This window comes from Ursus arctos, unplaced genomic scaffold (genome assembly GCF_023065955.2).
Source record: "Ursus arctos isolate Adak ecotype North America unplaced genomic scaffold, UrsArc2.0 scaffold_15, whole genome shotgun sequence".
In the NCBI taxonomy this organism is placed as follows: Eukaryota; Metazoa; Chordata; class Mammalia; order Carnivora; family Ursidae; genus Ursus; species Ursus arctos.
The window spans coordinates 46,615,677-46,635,936 of record NW_026622819.1 but is presented as its reverse complement, the minus strand read 5'-3'; the positions used below and the strand labels follow the sequence as shown (position 1 = coordinate 46,635,936).

At 46.8% G+C, this 20,260-nt stretch overlaps 1 protein-coding gene across 4 annotated transcripts in view; it reads left to right on the top strand.

The window, feature by feature from the left end:
- The window catches only part of ADAM19 (ADAM metallopeptidase domain 19), a 78,039-nt gene that overhangs the window by 14,995 nt on the left and 42,784 nt on the right, over positions 1 to 20,260 (top strand). For 2 of the 4 annotated variants that reach the window (XM_026510866.4, XM_026510865.4), the window contains exons 4-5: positions 13,950 to 14,028; positions 19,741 to 19,817. In XM_026510866.4, coding sequence (XP_026366651.2) covers positions 13,950 to 14,028; positions 19,741 to 19,817 — 156 coding nt within the window. Of the gene's footprint in view, positions 1 to 13,949; positions 14,029 to 19,740; positions 19,818 to 20,055; positions 20,165 to 20,260 lie in introns of those variants that run through there. The other 2 variants (XM_044388546.3, XM_044388547.3) reach the window with 2 other exon arrangements.

Sequence of the window (20,260 nt, the reverse complement as noted above, 5' to 3'; positions counted from 1 at the left end):
GTCTTCAAGTATGAGGTGAAAGGAGAAAAACATATTGAGAAATCGTGTGTGTGGTTATCACTTATCAGCGTTTCCTAAGTTCCGGTCATGTTCTCGGATGCTCAGTCTGCCTTCAGGTAACTTCTGGCTGAGGAATGATAGTCACATATTAATAATGCTGTCAACAATTATGGTAATTGTCGCTATTAGCATGTAGACGAAGCCTACATAGTGGGCCCTGTTCTGAGGTCTCTACCTGGTTCATCTAAGTGAATCCTCACAGCAGCTCTGAGGTGGAGGTACTTGTATTGACCTTATTTGGCAGACGGGGACCTGAGGCTTGGAGTAGTGTGACTTGCTCAAGGGCCTCTGGGTGGGAAAGGCAGAGCCAGGACGTGAAGCTTAGATCTGTTTGACTCCGAAGCCCAGGCTCTTAGCTGTGGCTGTTGCTCAGTACTCTGTCTTGGTTAAACTGGCATTACTCCCCCATCCTCCCCTCCCTCTTCCCTTTCCTTCTAACTGTCCTAGGCCATGATTAGGATCTGGACTTCGGCGTATGGTAGTAGTGTCATCCAGGTGGGGATGGATTCAGAGCCTGGCTCCTTGCACCCACTGGTGATGTAAGCTTTGGCAAGTCACTTCACCTTTGTGAATCTGTTTCCTTACCCACTTGATGGGGCTAATAATAGTGGCCACCTCGCTGGATGTTGTGTGAATTCAATAACGTAATTCTCCGAAAGGACGTGCACAGTGCCTGGTGCACCAAGAAAGTGCAATAAATAGTCGCTATGATTTGTATTTTGCACGGTCGGAAAAACAGTTAAGAATGAAGGAAGAGGGAATTCCCCTGAGTTGGTTTCCAAATGTAATTTGGAAGAGTTGACCTTAAAACCCATGGCCCGTGAGAGGAAAGTCACTCCTGCTGTCCAGCTACAGCCAGTTTGACCTCACTGTATCTCACAAATATAGCTTTGCAGGGCTCTCCAGCCAGCCAAACTGTACATCTTCTCTGTGCCTGCACAATCAGTGCCCAACGGCTCCCTTGGCAAGACGCTGAGCTGTCCGATAAGGAGGTCGGGATGTGTTCGCCGGTTCCGGCTCGCTCTCCTTCCAGGGACCCACAGCCAGGGCTGCATGTGTAGCCAGGAAGGATGTCCATGGTTTTCTTTTGTCTCAAGCTGATTTCTCCTGGCGGCCCTTCAGCGGGAGCACGGGCTAAAATGAATGGGAGGAAGCTGTCAGCTGGCCTTAGATGGACCCTGGTCAGAGCAAAGGGAAGCAGTGCCCTTGGAGGAAGTCAGGAGTTGATTTCTTGAGTTTGAGGATCCCTTTGCCAATCAGGTTGTTTACCTTAAGATAACAACGATTGCCGGCATCCAGTGTGGGAGCATTTACCCCAGACTTAATGTTTTACGTAGGGTTTTTTTTTTTAACCCTTTGTAAATTTCCGTGTGAACTGACTCAAATGGGGTTGTACTATAGCCTCAGTTTTATGTGTATTTTCTTTTTCAATTAGAAATAGAGCACGGACAATCATCAAATCATTTTAAAAATTTTACACAAGAAATTTTTGGAGTGTGTGAAAAGTTTGATATTAAATTCTAGAAAAAAAATTACACAAGTAATAGACTTTCAGAAAAACAAGATTATGCCTTATGTGCTATTCTGTAATTGGCTTTTTTATTATTTATCTTCAATATCTTTCCATATTAGCATATTTATAGGTCTGTCACATTCTTTTTAATGGTGCCATAGAACACCACTAAATGGATGGATCAAAATGTATTAATTTCCCTATTAATGGACAATTAAGTTTTCAATTTCTTGCTATTACAAATAATGCTGCAGTAATCACATTATCTTTAAGAACATTTGCAAGCATGTCTGTAGGCTTGATACCTACAGATCGAGTTGCAAGGTCATTTAGCATATATGTTTAAAATGGTTTAAATTTTCATCAGTTGTACCTCTCACTCCGCAGCTTCTACCCCCGAAGGCTGTACCATTTTACAGTCAGACAGCAGAATGTGAGAGCATATGATAGACACATTTCCATGTAAATTTATCAGATGATTTTTTATGTGACGATTTTTAATGGCTGTATGATATTACATTGTACGTGTATGTCATAACTAACTTTGAAAATTTCTTATAATGAAAAATTATCGAATGCTCACAGAAGTAGAATAAAATAATGAATCCCCATATACCCATCATCCAGATTCGGTAATAATAAAGAAGCCACAATTAATGCAATTACCCCGTATTGATGGGCATTGAAACTGTTTCAGGGAGGTAGATGGGGTACCTAGGAAAGAGGCTTGAGGAACACTCTAAAGCTAAGCTGTATTTTTTCACACATGGGATGAGAAGAAGCTCTTCCCCATATCTCCCCATTGAAGAAAATTCAGTCTGAGTCCAATAGATAGGGGTATACCTAGTGGATGGAGCTGTGGAGCCATGGACTGCAGGGGGCTGAGAGTAAGACAGAAGTGCCTTCTTCACAACTTAGGGATGGGGGAAAGCCTCTTGAGAAGTGGGGCATGGCAGGCGGGATGCAGAGGGATGTATGGATATCCTTTTGGACTTGGGAGAAGTGTGGGAGTCCCACCTTCAAGACCTCTATTTTCTCCCTAGCTTCCAAGATGCCTTTAGGCTCTTCACCTAGACTCCCTAGAAGTTGGAAGTTATTTCCACTCCCTAACCTTTGTGCTTTGGCAATGGAGTGTGATTATCCCAAGGAAAATCTAAGGGAGGAGGAGGTCAATACTGGAGCCTCTGTCCTGAGAATGAAAGTGCATTTACACTTCACCCAGGAAGTATTATGATTTTAAGAAAATGAGCTTACTCTTTCTCTGTGTAGAACTTAGTGCCATACACAGACCTTTAGCTGACAGCTTCAATACTAAATAAATAGGCCCTTGGGCACCCTGGGGCAAGTTGTAGGTCTTGCTCTAACTCAGCTGGGGGCAGACATTGGGTCAGAGAATCCCTGACTTTTTTTTTTTTTTTTTAAGTAGGCTCCATGCCCAACATGGGGCTTGAACTCATGACCCTGAGATCAAGAATCGCGTGCTCTACTGACTGAGCCAACCAGGCGCCCCAAATCACTGGCTTTTCTGATGAGAGTCTCTATTGTACTGAGCTTGAGCTTTGGACTAGTCACTGGGAACTCTTACCTTCTTGTCTTTTCTTCCTTCTCTTCCTTCGTTTAACAAATATCGTGAGTGCCAACCCTGTGGCAGGTGTTAGGCTAGGTCGTGGGTATTCCCAGGCAAGCAGTGGCAAGCAAAACACAGTCTCTGCTGTCATGGGGCTTAGAGCTTAGTGGAGGAGATGAGGAATTAAACTAGTACAGAACAAGGTAGAGCTGTAGTGGAGGACGTAGAGGGCACTGTGGGCCTTGGGGAAGGGGAACTTACCCTGGATCGGGGAGAAGGGGCGGCTTCTGGGAGGAAGTGAAGTAAGGAAGAAGTAGGGTGGTGGGGGGAGGAGGGTGATAGAGTTGGCATATTCAAGCTGCACAAGTGGCAGAAACAAGGGCCCAACGGCAAGATTAACATGTGAAGATGTAAGACCTTCTTTCCGGTTAGAGCAGAGAGGGAGGGGGGCTGAGGAGATGGTGAGAGATAAGGTTGGCCAGGTTGACAGGGGTGAATCCTTGAAGGGCCTCGCGGCTCCCTAAATGGGTTAGCTGTTTAACTTGAGAACAATGGGGAACTGAAGAATATTTTGAAAGTCAGATAGTAATTGCCTCCAAAGTGCATTTGAGAAAGGACTACTTCAACTGAAGTGTAGGGTGGATTGGAAGGGGCAAGCCTAGTGAAGTACTAAGACCCACTCAAAAGTTTTATTATAATCTGAGTGAGAAATTATGGTGGTCGAATTTCGGGAAGACGTAGCTGATACGGAGAGAAGGGGATGCATTACAGAGGTGTTTACAGGGTGGAATCATGGAGACTGGAAGATGGGTTGACTATGGGCTGAGGGAGGGGATGGATTCAAGGGCCAGTCTGAGTTTCCTGCATGAGTAGGTAGCAGGACAGGGCTGCCAGTCCCTGGGTTTGTTCTTAGCTTGTGCTGGGACCTCAGACAAAGCCACTTTTTTTTCAGGTCTTTAATTTTCTCATTAGATGAAAATAATAATCCCCAGTCACCAACTTTGCAGGATCGTGGTGGGGATCCACAGATAATATCTATGTGTAGAGTAGTGTCCTGTTCTCTTTCCATGACCCTAAAAGGCCGGGCAGAAGCAACGTCTGTCCTTACCCTGGTTATCTCTGTAATTTGGGCTTTTACATAGTTTTGCCTTCTTATCTGCAATTCTAAGCACTTAATCTCCCAGGAGCTGGTGAGACCTCAGCCTGTTCTAGCAGCTGAGGCCTCACTGGGGGCCTCTCTGGGGGTTCTCAAACCCGCTTTTGTTGAAAACAATGATATCATTGAGTGGGTGGAGCTGGGCCAGGCTTTCCTCAGCCAGTTTAAGGAGAAATGGGGTCTTTATGACTTCTGTACTTATGGCTCTTTTCCAGTCCCTTCCATAGCTCCCATGTGCCCCACTGCCCGCTTTCCATCTTTCTCCCCTGAGGTTACAGATTTGCGGAAAACTGGCAGCTTCCACATTTTCTCCTCTTGCATCAGTCTCCCCGGAGAGAGGTCCAGATGGGCCAAGGGGCTATAATGGCTGCATTATATCAGGCATGGTTTCTTTTTCCAAGTTCCCCTCCTCCCCTGAAAGGAAAGGCAAGTCATGGAAAGGGATTCCTTTGGAAGGGAGACTGGAACGCTAGGGAAAGAGGTGATCTAAGTGTTGGGAAAGATAGCAGGCTCCTTGTATTCTAGAAGCGCTTTATCTCTTGACTTCTTGATGCTAAATTTGGGGTTTGAGTAAGAGTACAAAGATTGAACTAGCCTTTCAGTTATGTGGCGGTGGGAATACGGCTGGGGAAAGGAAATCAGAACTGTTGAGTAAGGACCCTTAGTTCCTATTCCTTTACTTCACTCTTCCTCTCTGTCCTCAACTCACGCACACGGACACACACACACATAAACACTGATGCTTAAGCACCCTTCCTCCAGAGCTGTTTAGGCAGCGCGTTCGGGGTACTTGGAAGCTGGTTGCCTAACTGGTTTGCAGCAATTCCAGGAAGGAAGGAAGACGGGCTGTTTAACCGTGACTTGGCCCCCAGGGACCAGATGGTCATACCCACCTTCTGTGTGGCCTGTTCGTGTTTGCCAAGCTGACCTTGTAGGAAAGGAAAAATAATTTTCTCTCTACCTTTCTAAGTTCTTGGCTGGGAACTCTGTAACAAAAGACAGATTAACAAGAGAAAAACAAACAGAAGTTTATTAACGTGTACGTAAGAGATACCCAGGGAAAAATGAGTAGTAACTCAAAGAATTAGGATTCAGGCTTACGTAGCATCTTTCCCAAAGAACAATAAATCTGTAGAGAAATGACAGGACAGAGGAAAGCAGCTAGGCTTCCAAAGATGGTAAACTGTGGGGAGGTAAATAGATGGGAAGCTAATGGGAGACAAAGGCTAGTCGGTAAAAGTTGTTGTGTGGATTCCTCTGGTATCTTCTCTGGGCAGATAGGGCCTGAAGTTGTCTCCCGCGATTACTGATCACCTTTTGTCCTTCCTGGTAGAGAGGGGAGGAGGGACGCCTTTGAAAATTTTATCTTACTTTTAGGCAAATAGGGGGAGGGCCGAGAGGTTTTTGTTTTGTTTTGTTTTTTGTATCTGCTTCTCAGTTGCCTTCAGTGCAAAATCATCTTTATGCTAAAGTGGCATCGTTGGGGGTGGCATCTTCTGCCCCCCTTCTGCCTCCTCTGAGCGTCATGGCGGCAGATGCAGGTGCTGGGTGGAGGGCAGAAAAACCGCTTGCTTCACTCCCATCCCCTAGCATCCCAGCACGGTGCCTGGCGCACCACTGGCCTCAGTCAGTATTCGTGCAATGAGTAAGTGGGTTCACAGATGCAGAGCCTGAGGCTGGGGAGGGGTACTGCAGCTTGGCCGATGACCCAGAACAAATACGTGGTGAACTCAGGCCAGGAGGAATTCGGCCTTCCTGCGGCCATATGCCCCGCGGTTTGTACCGTGATGCAGTTTAATAAGCAATTATTGATGAGATTGCACTAACATCCTTCCTCTCTGCCTTCTGCGAGTGTCTGGACGGCCGAACTCTTGGATTAGCTACCACTGACATTTCGCTTACTTCTGTTTATTTAGACTGATGGGTGTAGAAACAAAGTATAACTGTGTGATGTTGGGTGAGTTGCTTTCGCTCTTTTTCAAGTTCTTCTGTAAGAGTGGATTGAGGGGAAGTATTGGACAGAGAGGGTGGCAAATAAAGATGCTTTTGTTGCCGTCAGCTCTGCAACTTACATATTGATCGTCCCCCCCGCCAAAAAAAAACCTTTATGGAAACGATATGGGACAACGGAGGCTGCTATCAGACAATGTTTTCGTTTTTTAAATTTTTCTAAGAAATAGAGATCATACCCCATTTCCTTTAACGGTTGTGGTGGTGGTGGTGGTTCTTGTTCTCCTCCTCCTCCTTCTTCCTTTAACTGTTCTTATCTAGTTCCAATAAACACTCATAATGGGCTTTTCAGGACACTGCAGAACAAACCTGTAAACTCTTGGGTGAGTCATTTTGAGGTCCCTTACCTCAGGTTCCGGACAATTAAGCTCCCTGATCCCAAGAAATCAGCCGTTTGCTCAGAGAGGTTACTCATTTTTGTGGAGTTAGCCAGGAGGGAGGCATGAAGAGGATTAAATAAAGACCCTGCTGGTCAAAGGAGTAAACAGTGCTCATCCAAACATCCGCTGGTATATAAAAGTAAAACATAGGACCAGGAGCTGGTCGGAAGGATGCCAGGTCTTGTGCGGACTGGGAGAAGATGTAATGGGAAGCGGTTGGTGAAAAGGAGTGTTGATTTAATGCATTGTTTGGAAACTTCCTTAATAAAAGGTTAAAGAAAACATGCCATGTAGCTTCGGCCTTTTGCCAGGATTATGGGTGGCGCCATCTTGCCTCAAAGTGTTGCTTCTGGGGCTGGTCCTCTGGCAAGAATGATACTTGTTCAAGGAAGTCCTTGGGATAGGGGGAGATCCCCACTCCTTAGATTAGGACCGATGTTTAAAGTTCCTCTTTCTTTGGCCTTTCTGTTCCCTCAAAAAGGAATGCCTCTGCCTGTGGGCCCCTGGACTTGTCAGTCCTTATTTGGCTTTAGGGCCATGCTTTTGGCATGTTGGTTTGTTTCCATTCCTCTGGAGTCAGAGGTGGAATGAACACTCCGGGCTCATGGTTTGGAAATCTTGATTCTGAAACAGCTGTCTCTTCTCCCCTTTACTTTCTCCTTCTTCGAAAACAAAAGAAAACAAAATAATACTTACTGAATTTGTTATTTTGTCCCAAATATGGGCAAACATTGGCCACTATATTAGAACAGCCCTCTCTGCTTTTCAAAAACCCTTCCAGTGCCTCCCTGTCCTGGACTATTTCCACTTGATAGAAAGGGGGACTAAGGCCAAATAGCTTGTGATTGGCAAAATGTCCCCCTAGCTAGTTAAAAAATATTAATAACCAGGGGTGCCTTGGTGGCTCAGTTGGTTGAGCATCTGACTCTTGATCTCAGCTCAGGTCTTGATCTCAGGGTCATGAGTTCAAGCCCTGTGTTGGCGTGGAGCCTACTTAAAAAAAAAAAAATTAAGACCCATAAAGAGAGAGACTAGTATTATGAACCCTCAGATACCCATTATCTGGATTTACCAATTATCAAGATTTTGCCACATGTGCATCTAGCTATTCCTAGAGAAAATGATAACCATGATTTTAGAACACAAATACTTTATACTTTACAAAGAGTTCTTCCACATTTGTTGATTTTACTTGACAAAGTTTCATACTCTTTTGACAGCAACCCTTTGACAAAGATTCTAAAATTCTTCCCATTTTATAGATGAGAAAACAGGCACAGAGAGGTTCACTGACTTGCCCAAGCTCCCCAGAACTTAACGTGTCCGAACTAGTGTTCGGATGTTATTTTCTCATTTGATCCTTTCAATGGTGCTGTAAGATAGTAATTATTACTCTGTGATTTTTGGTCAAGGACACGAGGTGGTTTAGGTGGCTCAAGTGAAAAGAACTAGTTCTCATACAAATACCAGTGAGCACTTGTCAAAGTTTGAATTATCTCCTCATGGTGGAGCCAGAAAGATAAAACTGGTTTAAAAGTCGGAGAAGGGAAACATGTATGTACGCATGTATTTTTTTAATAGTGAGAAAATGAAAGTTGAGATAAGATCGCTAAGTTCGATATAAAACTGGTTAATATCATTTTAGGGGAAATGAAACCATAACCTTCAGAATTATCTTTTCCACTGGGTAGAAATCATTTGCATCTCTATCGTACCTCATTAGCGTTTTACAAGGTAAGGGCTGATTTTACAGGGTTGTAGGAGAGCTGCCTTAATTAACTGTAGTCTTTCAAAGCGGCATCTCCCCCCCACGGAGTCCGGACTCCGGAGACCCTTAGCCTGGCCTCTCCAGCCTACCAGCTCTGAGAAATTGAAAGCAAGCGTGGTTGTCTTTTGCCTCATTTCTAGGGTTTCAACTGACAGTCATCTGGAGAGCAGTGCAACTGTTACTCAAACCGAAGCTTTCTGAGCCCAGACTTTCCCTCTGTGCTGTGCTGGTATCATCTTCAGGTGCGGGAGGGTGATCAAGAGCCTAGAAACGGGGAAAAGAATTTAAAATGTTAACATCGATCCAGTGGAGTAGGAGAATTCCCAGAGCCTGAAAATGCATCACCTGGAAAAACTATTAAAAATACAGATTTCTTAGTCCTTCTCTAGAGAATATAATTCTCAGTGGGGCCGGGATGGGGCCTGGGATTTTATATTTTTTCACAGTGTTTCCGGGTGTTGTGCAGTGACTGGTCTAAGTCCCAGACGACGGCATGGAGAGCCTGAGCGAGAGATGACAGAGGCTTGCGTTAGCATCAGCACGAGTGGGAAGGGCGAAGATCCTCCAGGGAGAGGCTGTCCCTCCCCACGCATCACCAGTGTTTAAGCGCCAGGATACTCTTGAAAGACCTAGATGGAACAATCTCTGGGGGGAGGAGGTGTGTGAAAAGTAGCCACGGTGGGATGAGCTAAGTAGTGCGGACCCGTGCTGAGCATGGCTGCCTAGATTGTTTCTCAAGGTGGTTTGGAAATTGTTATCTCTTTGTCTTCACCGGATGCTTATCTCAGGCAGAGGAAGGAGGGTTGAGCTCAGAGAAGATGCTTGTTTGAGCCCTGCTGCTTCTCTCCCCAGAGGGAGTTTTAGAGATTGAAGTTTTAGAGAGGCGTTAGAAATTTGTCTGATAGTAAATAATCCTTAAAAGGATTGTTCTGGTTTTGAAGGTGCTGAGCCTTAGAGCAGAAGGGTCAAGGCTGTTTCAGACTGTAGTGTGCTTTGGGGTCTGGCTGCACCTACTCACAGGGCCCGGGCCGCCACAGGCAACTCTATTGTCTTTCCCTGGAGAGCAATCTTATGTCTAGTATTTGGGGGGCAGCTTCTTTTCCCAGCTGGGTTCGGAAGATGCAGGTTTTGCTGGAGGGCTTTGGGGCCTGAGCAACCTGAGTCTTGCCCAAATCGATCATTTCCATGCTGGCTGCTATTAGCATTGGGATAGAGTCTCTGCCTGCCTTGGGTGCTTGTGAGCCTGGAGCGTGTGTGTGCATGAGGCAGGGGAGCATTTCGTAGAAACTGCTTTTCCATCAAAGCCAGAAAAAGGAGGGGGTGGGGTGGGAAATCTTGGACAGTCCTTCTCCCTTCCTGGACGCACATCACTCACAACTTGTTTCCTGAAAATCCTAATACACTCCAGTGGTGAGAGATGGCTTCCTGCTGATGTGCTGAGCCAGCCCCTTGTCCGGGAGGAGATGAGAACAAGATGTGGCTGAAGAAGGGGCGGATGGGCCAAGCTGGGCTGCTCAGTGGCCCCGTGGCCCCCTCTCTGAGTCCCGACAGCACTGCCCAGTACCACCTGGACACACGGGCATAGGTGGGCCTGGCTTGGGTGGATTTGAAAGTGGTGTTTTGTCTATTGGTAAAATTGCACAAAGGGTGGTGATGAAACATGACCCTTCCTTTTGCTTCTGGAAAGGAGGACCTTCCTGGCCGACATCTGCAACCCCATTTAGGGAAAGGGTTGTCGTTTCAAAAAACTCGCTCTGAAGTTCTTATGCATTCATCCTCTTTCTCCTACCACGTGCTTTACCCATATTTTTCTCTGCATATGTGCGTATCTAACAGCTCATGACATTTTTGTGACATCCCGTTTGTCCTGAGGGCTACTATCATTACCATCAAATTGTGGTTTGGACTACTGGTTCCTGGAAGTGCTTTTTTTTAACGCTTCCACTTTCTAAGAAAAACAGAGCAGAAAAGTGCTTAAGAGTATGGTCAGGGCCAACAGACTGGGGTCTGAAACCTGGCGCTGACATCGTGCTGGAAGAACTTGGACAAGTTAAATGTCTGAGCTCCCAGGGTCCTCAATCACACAACGGGGAAAGGATTAGGACCTACCTCATAGGTGGGTTGTACATAGGTGTGTTAAATGGTTTAACACTTAAATATGTGTGAACTGTTTTGATGGAACTTTTCTGGGTTTTTCAAGTTCAGAATGATCCAGGATGTGGTAGAGGCAGGAAGGTGATGGGGGCTTGGAGAGTGAGACACTTCGAGACTTCTGAGGTGTGCCTGCCTTAAAAATAACTCACTAGCTTGTGGTCTAGGGTGGTAGTTCTGCATCACAATCACTTAGAGAGTTATTACAATGGATGGGTGAGTTTCTCTCTGCCCCAGTACATTTGGGGTGCGGCCCGACGACCTACATTTTTAACTAATTCCTAGGTGATGCTGATGCTGCCGGTCCTGAAAGGGTAGGTAGATAGAAAAGGAAGCGGATTGTTCTAGGTGGATTCAGAAGACAGAATGAGGCCAGTGGGTGCCAGCTACAGAAAGGTAGATTTGGTTCAATATAAGAACTTTCTCTAACTACTAAATGTGTTCTAAAATGAAGTGGGTGGTCTCATGAGCTCCAAGTCACTGGAGAGGTCCAATACTGAATGGCCATCTGGCAGATTCCTACACAAGGTAGAAGGTTCACTGTTCATTCATTCATTCACCCATCCATTCGTTCATTCATCCATCCATTCATTCATTCATCCATCCATTCATCCACTTAGTCACAGAATAAACATGTATTGCCTATCTGGGAGGTGTTAGGATGTGGGGAGAAACCTTGAACAAAACACCTGTACCCTTGTTCTTAGGGAGCCCACAGTCTAGTGAGTTTGGCTAAATGATTACAAAAGTCCCTTTTAACCCTGAGGCTCTGAGAGTCCTATGATGATGGTGTCAGATCCCCAGAATAAGAAGCTACAGAAAGATGCTTACCCTTCTGAAGACATGGCCAGGGACTGACAAGAAGGTGGACACTTCTGAGGTTCAATCTAGAATGTTCTCTTTGGAGCATCTTAATATCACTGAATGACTGATTTTTCCCCCCTAAGACTCAAAAAGAGGTTAAGAACGTATTTGCCAGGAGTGCATTTCCTGTGGGAAGATTCAGATCTCGCACTGGCACTGGGATAGACCATTAAACTCTGAACCCATGCCTAGCTGTCCATAATGCCGTCTGTGAAAGCAGACCCAGGAAACGGAGCTGCCGGAATAAGTTAATTGCTTTTTCACCTCTCTCAAGTGATCAATTGGAGAATTCATGGCTGGGGAGAGTTGGGGGGAAATAGGTAGATTCCATCCGTTTTTCTGGGTTCTTCCATCATAATCCCTGGTGAAAGCAACGATGATGACTGCTGACCTTTACTGAGCTCACTCTGTGATGCCAGGCGCCTGGTGTTAAGCCCTTTTCATGGATTGTGTCATTATACTCTTAATACAGCCCTATCAGGTAGGCATATTCTCCTCATATTTGCAGAAGTGGGGACAAAGGTCCAGAGAGGTCAAGTAACTCACTCCTGGCCACAGACACAGTAGATGTCACAGCTGGAATAGAAACTCCATTCCCTCAGACTCCAAACCATGCTCCAGTCTCCTAATGCTGAACAACTCATTCACTCACTCATTCATTCAAATCTGGTTCAGTCATTCTTTCATTAAGTCGGTGTTAAATACTGGTGAGCAAAAGAGCTTGGCCTCAGTCCTGCTGGGGCTTACAGTTTATCTCCCTCAGACAAAAGGGTGACTCCTTCTTGGATCCTTGGCTTGTTAGATGCTAAGGAGAAAGATGTGGGCTGGGAGACGGAACCTGCCAAGTGAGCTCCTGACCCGAAGTTCCCATGCGAATGAGAGTTTCTCTACACAAGCTGGGTTTTGTACTTTGCTTTAGTTTTACATTTTCTTACTGAGTTTCTTTTCTTCTTGTCCAAGCCTGATGTTGAAGGGCTTGACATAGTATAAGAGACAATTATTGTGACATTTGCCTTCTGGCTGCACTCTGGGAGTGGAGGCAAATCTGAAAGTCAGGAGTCCCAGAACTTACAGCTGAAACTGACTTTGGAGACCCTCTTCAACTGACCCTGTCTTGCTGGGAAATGTCACCTCTTCCAAAACCAGGGTGGTCTCTGCCGATGCCCTTGGCTCTCATTGCTGACTCCAGTCTATATTTTCTTCTTTTTAAAAGCAGTTTCAGATTAGGTTTTCAGTTTTCAAAATAAATACATGATAATTATTTTTTAAAAATCAACCAATCTTTGGAAGCTTGCAACTTATATTGTGAACTATCTGCAATCCCCTGAGATAACCACCATTAACAACGGACACTTGCTTCTCCAGTTGTTTTCAGTACACTGGAGTGTATTGTTATTAGTTTTTATTATAAAAGGGATTTTTAAAATATGTATTTTCCTGAAATTTATTGTTTTTTTATCTAACTGCTTTTTTAGGCATTTTTTCCATGTTAGTATATATAGATCCACTTAATTCTTTTTTTTGTTGGACTCCCAGTTTCTCTTCCATTTTTGCCCCTGGACCTCAACTTTCTACAGGTGCATTTTTCTTTTAATGTGGCTGAGCTAGTTGAAACATCCATTTGGCTCTTTTATTTTTCTTTGAACTTTTAGAGGAATTCTAGGACCCTTGTTTGGTGTTGTCTTACCTTTGGTGAGAGATTCTTAACCGCAGCTTCAAGGGGTCTGTGGCAAGAGAGAAACCAATGTCCAATTTTAGAAAAGAAAAGAAAAGAAAAGAAAAGAAAAGAAAAGAAAAGAAAAGAAAAGAAAAGAAAAGAAAAAAGAATTTATTGTATTGTAACGCACAGATCTACCAGGTCTCAGGAAATCTGAACCACTAGGTCTCAGAAAAGGCAGGCAAAGGCCGTGCCGGGAATCCACGCAGCAAGAACAAAGGACCAGATGAATTGCTACCATCTGTTCAGTTTTTGCAATGTCACTCCATTGGCTTAGCTTGGATCATGGGCCACCCTTGGCCAGGGCCAGGTAGGACACCTTGATTGACAATCTCACCAAAATATGCAACAGGAAAGAGGGTTTCCCTTGAAGAAAACTTGGCATGCTGATACTCAAAGCTGGCGAATGCAGTGCTAGTGTTATCAACGAGGGTACGAAATAGAGTCCATAGACCTTGGGAAATTCTGAGTATGTGTTTGCATGTGTGTATTCCTAGGACCCAAAAAAGTTGCAACCATGCTTTAGTTTTGTCTCCTTCATCTGGTTGTGTCCAAACTAGGTGATGAACCCATTGAATACAAAATTAATCAACTTCCTCATGGTTTTCTTTTCATTCCTTAGGCCCTTATGATGGCTTATTTTCTTCAGCGCAGGAGATGGGTGGGTGGTTCTTTCTGGGTCATTTAGAATGACTGGCTGCTGTTTCCAGGAGGGTGGAGGCCATCACCTAAAGAGACAAATGTCTGTGTCTATTCTTTGCAGACACCTTTTTGCTCCAGCCTACACGGAAACCCATTATACTCCAAGTGGCAACCCTCAAACCACCACTCTGAAATCTGAGGTAAGTTCAGGTCAACAGAGATCTACAGGTGGCCTCTCCTGGCCCCACCCCTGGGGAGTGAGGAGACGCATTGTGGAGACTGCCCCCCTCCCCCGAAGGGACTGTTTGCCCTGACCCAAGACCAAGGGCGCAAGCAGGAGAACCATTATGCGAATTTGTTGTTTCATAAGGGCGCCCTCTCCTCTGCTGGCTACAATGGCCAAACAGTATTTTAGGTAATTGCATCTGATTAAAATTGGTATCAGTCATTACGAAGCATGCATTTTCTTTGTTGTATGTTAATCACCCACATATTAACAAAAGTCTAAGTGAGAGAAATGAATTACCAGTAGTCCTGCCGTTTCACTTAATCAGATGTTTAATTGGTCCTTTTCCATATGGATGGATAAGGTTTTGTAGTCCGCCTTTTTAATGTGATTTTAGGTTATGCAGATTTTCTTGTTTTGCTGCCATCTTCATATTGGATTTTTTTTTTCCCTCAAAGGTGTTTTTGAGTTTGGGTATTTGCACAAAGATTTGTCATGTAAAAAATGGTCTTTCAAGGGTAGCTGGGGGGGCTCAGTTGGTTAAGCATCTAACTCCTGATTTCAGCTCAGGTCGTGATCTCAGGGTCCTGAGATCAAGCCCTGCATTCGGCTCTGTGCTCAGCTGGGAGTCCTCTTGTCCCTCTCCCTCCTCCTACTTTCGAGCATGCTCTCTCTCTCAAATAAATAAAATGTTAAAAAAAAAAGTCTTTCAAATGGTTTGTCAGATGGATGCATTTTAGTTTGCTTCACCACACCCCACTGGTGGGCATTTAAGGAAGTGAATTCTACCCATTTCATGGTTTGCTAACTTTTCCTACCGGGGGACCTGTTAGCATTGGTGGGATCAGAGCAGTGGTTCTCAGCTAGGAGTGATTTTGCTTAAATCGTTTCTTTTGCTTAAACTTTTGTTAATGCGTGGGTGGGTAACTACCATAGTGCAAAGAAAATATGTTTCATGATGATTTCTATCAATTTTAACCAGATGCAGTTACCCTAAAAATTTCTATTTGTTTAACCATCTCAGCCAACAAAGGAGGGGACATTTGGCAGTGTCTGGAGACAGTTTTGACTGTCACAGCTGGGAGGTGGATGCTGCTGGCATCTAGTGGGTAGAAGCCAGGGATGCTGCCAAGTGTCCTACGATGCACAAGGCAGCTCCTCCACAACAGGGAAGTATCTGGCCCTAAATGTCAGCAGTGCCCAAGACGAGAGTGATCCTTCTCAGACTGCGCAGATGAGATGGGGGAGAAGGAGGGAAGACGGACTCCAGCAGGGGCAACAGTGGTTTTCTGCCTTTCGGGCAGGACGTCATGGACATTGGTGGCATGCAGATGTGGAAATGTGGTATACAGGGCAGCAGGATAGGTCCCTTTGCCTCAGTGCTCCTCTGGCAGCTTCTCGTGGAATCAGAGATTCCTACGTGGCCCATCTTTAAAATATCCCTGCTAGAGTGCAGATGTCCAAAAGACAACGACAGCCACTTTCCGTCAGCAAAAGCTCAGGTTAGTTTATCAGATTAGCCTTGGATGGGGAAGGGACACAGGATCGCTAAGTTTTGGTAGATCTGAGAGGTCTGGAGCATAGTAATCAGGTAGCTGAGGAGCTGTGTTCCATCCATGCTGTCTGCTTCACCAAGACCTTTCTGGAGCGGGGAGGAGTTAGCAGTGTGGCCGGTACCCACAGAGGGCAAGCTGGCCATGTCTTCTCATCTCTGGGGGGCATTCAGGTGTGGCTCCATACTTTCTTCAGTGCCCCTTGGTCGAAACTTCCTCCGTCATTGAGACCTCTGCTCTCTGCCTCTAGGGAGGCAGGGAGGGGGCAAGCATGCCTCGAAAGCCCCAGGACCTCACAAAGCACTGTCCTCTGAGTTTGGCTCTTGCACTTCTCCACCCGCAGCTCAAGAATGGGTCTCAGTGCACAAGTTTGCCATGAGCTCATACTTCCTGCTGTGAAAGCCCCCTTGGGTGGCCCCCTCAGACCGAGAAGCTGAGAAGGAATGCGATGACTTCATGACTGTTCATTTACTTGTTCTTTGTGCTCTCAGCATTAGGCAGAGATGCTGTGAGGGCCTTTCAGAAACAAAGGAGTGGATGAGAACTTCCCCCCACCCCCAGAGTGCCCCTCCTTCCTAAAGGTCTTATTGACCGAAGCACATCCTAGCTCTAGTATGGGACGACCCGTTATTTTTGTACATCCCCTCCTATTGGACTCTTGCAAAGCCCCCACCCAGCCTCATGGAGCTCCTACTCAGCTTTCTTATCTGGGAGCTGAGGACTTCAAAAAGAAACGAGAATAGAATATACCATTTAGCTGCGCCTGACCCCAGTGTGGAGGGCCACTCCCTCCCAGCCTTGGCCAGGGTTACTGGGAACCCTGGGAACCCTGGGAACCATTAAACTCATCCTCCGGGCCTGTAGGAGTTACAGATTTGGGGTCTGAAGCCAGGCTTGTAGACTTGGCTTTAACTAGCTATGTGACCTTAACCAACCCTTTTGACCACACTGGTGTTGAGTTTCTTCATCAGAAAATTGGATGTATTAAGATGTGACTCTCAGAGCTATAGAAGGGTAAGATGAATCACCAATTTTGTGGGAATTTATAAACATCTCTCCCAGCACCACATTTTACTCATGATGATTTTGAGAGAAGAAGAGAGAAAGGAACATGTTTACGTTCAGATAACCAGTGAGTGGCAAGGCTTAGACTAGGATTAAGTCCCTGTTGGTGCTAGAAGAGAGTAGGGCTGTGACCAGTCCAGTCCTATGCACTTTCCTGGGACTGCTTTTGCTCAGAGAGTCTAGAGTTAGGCTGCTGTGGTTTGTCTCCACCTGGCTGTGTGACCTTGTGAGTAACTGGAAACCTCTCCCACCTTTAAGTTCCCTTTTTAAAAAAATGGGAGTAATAATACCTACCTCATAAGGCTATGAGGTTGTTAGAATTAAAGGAAAAAATCTCCATTAGCTTTTTTATCCAGTAGTCAGGGCTGCACGGATGTTAGCCCCCACTGATTACAACAGTCACTGGCAAGTATCGCTAGCCCACACGGCGTGTGTGAAAGCCCTCGGCCAATTTAAGGCATGTTACAAAAGTCCGTTGTCAAGCTATTTCCGAGAGCACTCAGTGAACACATCACTCCAAGGATGGGAAGAAGCCCAGGGGTTCTTCACACACATCCCTGGATTTGAATTCTCTTGATTTGTAGAGGTACCTGGATTTTTGAAACTGTAGCTGACCCTCATTTCTGAGCTTTTTGACTCTCCATCATTCCAACCCCTGCGGACCCCATTTACTGCATGTGGGCCTGGCCCCCTCTTGCACCTGTGAAAGATCCCGGTTGTGGAGTTTGTGGCCCCATGGCTGAGTTCTGAGGATCAGTTCAGAACCTGGGCGTTTGATGATGCGTCTCCGGGTCTTGGAATCTGGGGGGAGGGAGAGATCCGTGCGACAGGCTGGCATCTGCAAGCAGATGGAATCCTGGCTGGAAGGAGGGCTGGGCCTGCCTCCCCTTGCTTCATAGGTGCCGGCGCGGTGGCTTTCCTCCGTGCTTCTCTGAAGGTCGGGATCTGGTTTGTTGGAAGGCCAGGAGAGTTCGATGCAAAGAGGGGGCCTGCTGCCAGTCCCTCCTCCTGACTGCCTGACCTTGCATGGGTGGAGGAGCCGAGCCACACTGCTGGCCAGTGGGCTGTCACCAGGAGAAGGGGCACCGGTGGTCCGGACACTGACCCTGAGCTGAGGGCCAGCCTGGCGCGTAGCCTGTGGTCTGGCTGCGCGGTTCAGCTGCATAGGACGCAGGACTGGTGCAGGACGACTGAGGATTCAGGCCCTTGGTGGGCTTCCAGCTCCCTCGAGGCCACCTTCTGCCTTTGACAAGGAGACTTGAATGCCCGTATCATGATCACTGAGGTTCGTTCCTGCCCCTGTGGGCCAGGGTCCTTGATGTAGAGTATTCGCACAACCACCTCTCGAGGTAGAGACCCAGGATGCTGGAGGTCTGAGAGAGGTTGTGGGACTGCTTCCATCGCTGGCAGGTGAGGGAGCGTGCATGTAATCTGGCCTGGCCATGCCAAAACGCCTGAATTTAATCATCAGGCCACACCACTGCCCAGAGCTGGTGGAAGGTGGGGCCAGAGAATTCAGACGAATGGGTCTGCTGCGTCCTGGGTCACGTCCCTACTGGCTGGGGATTGAGGAACAACTGACTACAAGCAAGCATCGTCCCAGTGATGGTTCGCTTGGACTCTTCCATAGGCAGATGCCTGCAATTTCTGATTGGCCCTGCCTGGGCGTTGGGGGGAAAAGAGAAAGCTCCCATGTCTGCAGCTCATAGCTCATCCCCTTCCTAACACCTCTGCAGAACCTGGCTCTGCTCTGGGGACTTTTCCTTCTCTCTGTTCTGAGCAGCTGAGCTCCCTTGAACTATGTGGGGAGACGTTTGTAGGAGTGTGCCCCTTGTGTGTTGGGGACAGTCCTGGGCTGCGCCTTTCGGTCTGGTTGGTGCCTCAGTGCTCCCCGCTGTGTCCCGGTTGGCCTCTTAGATGCCCTGGTCCCCCTACTTCTGATACAGTCTGCTGGCACCTCCAACTTTTATTTCAAGCCTCTCTTCAGAGTCTGTAATTAGATCTTTGTATGGCTTTTTAATTAAGATTGGCTCTCACGAGATGCTAAGGCCCAGGAAGGCTGGAGCTGTGCCTGTTCGCCCCTTGTTGTGTCTCCCAGGCCTAGCCGGGGGCCTGGCCCGGAGCGGCGCTCGGCAGCTGGCGTGGTCATGAGGAGTCCAGCCAGGTCGGGAAGACCAGATGGCTGTGAGACACGCCGATGTGAGAACAGCATCAGAACTCCATGCGTCCATGCATGCGGCTGCCAAATCGGCTCTGATCCAGACACGCAGGGATTCAGGGGAGGTGGGGAAGTGGGGGAGCTCTCTGTTTCCCAGGGCTGTTGTCGCAAAGCACAGTGAACTTGGGGATGTAAGACACAGTTCCGGAGGCTGGAAGTCCAAAATCAAGGTGTCAGCAGGGCCAGGCTTCCTCTGTAGTCTCTAGGGAATGGGGCTTCCTTGCCTCTTCCAGCTTCTGGCAGCCCCTAGTAGTCTGTGGGGCTCCCCGGCTTGTAGCTGCCTCACCCTAATCTCTGCTGCCATCTTCCAATGGTGTCTTCTCTCTCTCTCTCTCGGGGTCTCTGTGTCCTCCCCTCTTTTTCTAAGGACATGGGTCCAGTATGACTTCATCTTAATTTAATGCCATCTGTGAAGACCCTATTCCAAAAAAGATCACATTCTGAGGCTCTGGGAGGACAGCATCTCAACTCTGCAGGGGGTCCCAGAGATGAGTCTACAGGCAGGGAGGCAGGCTCTTCAGAAGCCAGCCTTGCCTAGGGCCACGTGTCATGGCAAGACCCCTGAACTAGACCTGAAGTCCCGGCTTCTCTGACTAGCAGGGAGACCTTCAACAAACCTTTCTGCTTCTCTGAATCTCGGCTTCTTCATCTGTTCACTGGGGATGATGACATCTGCTCTGTCCCACTTCCCAGGACTATTACAAGGATCAAATAAAATGGTGACTTGGAAAGCTCTTTGCAGATTGTAAGTTAGGACGTATATAATCATTCCTGACCTTCACAAGACATGAACATTGCTGTACTTATCAGTGTCCTTTCGCCTGACTACCCCTCCTTTTCTCCTTGCTAGAACCACTGCTTTTACCACGGGACGGTGAGGAAGGCAGAAGAGTCCAGCGTGACACTCAGCACCTGCCGGGGAGTGAGGTAAGGGGCCCTGTCAGTGCTGTGGGTGCCTGGCACTTGCCCCAGGCATGGAATTTTTAGGACAAGCAGTGCTGGCCTTGGGCAGGGACCCTGAGATGCTGTCCATTGAGAGTGTATGTGAGCCAGTTCTAAGAGGGACTGAGCTTGGGAGAGACCAGGGAAATCCCAGATTATCTACAAATTCACTGAGATTGAGCTTTTTTTTTCTTGAGGAACTTGAGATTTCATTATTATTTAGGTATGGTGAAGCCAGAAGATCAGGAGATGACTGTCATTGAAAAAATAGTTTGCTGTACTCAAGATCCCAAGAGGAGGGGGCACAGCACCTAAGGAAGCATACGGTTCAGGTTGTGGGGCGTTCAGGGTGTGTGGGGTGAGGGGACGTGGGCAGGAGTCTTTGCTGTGGTTTCTACAGGAAGAAACAGGCAAGGCAAGGTTAGCTG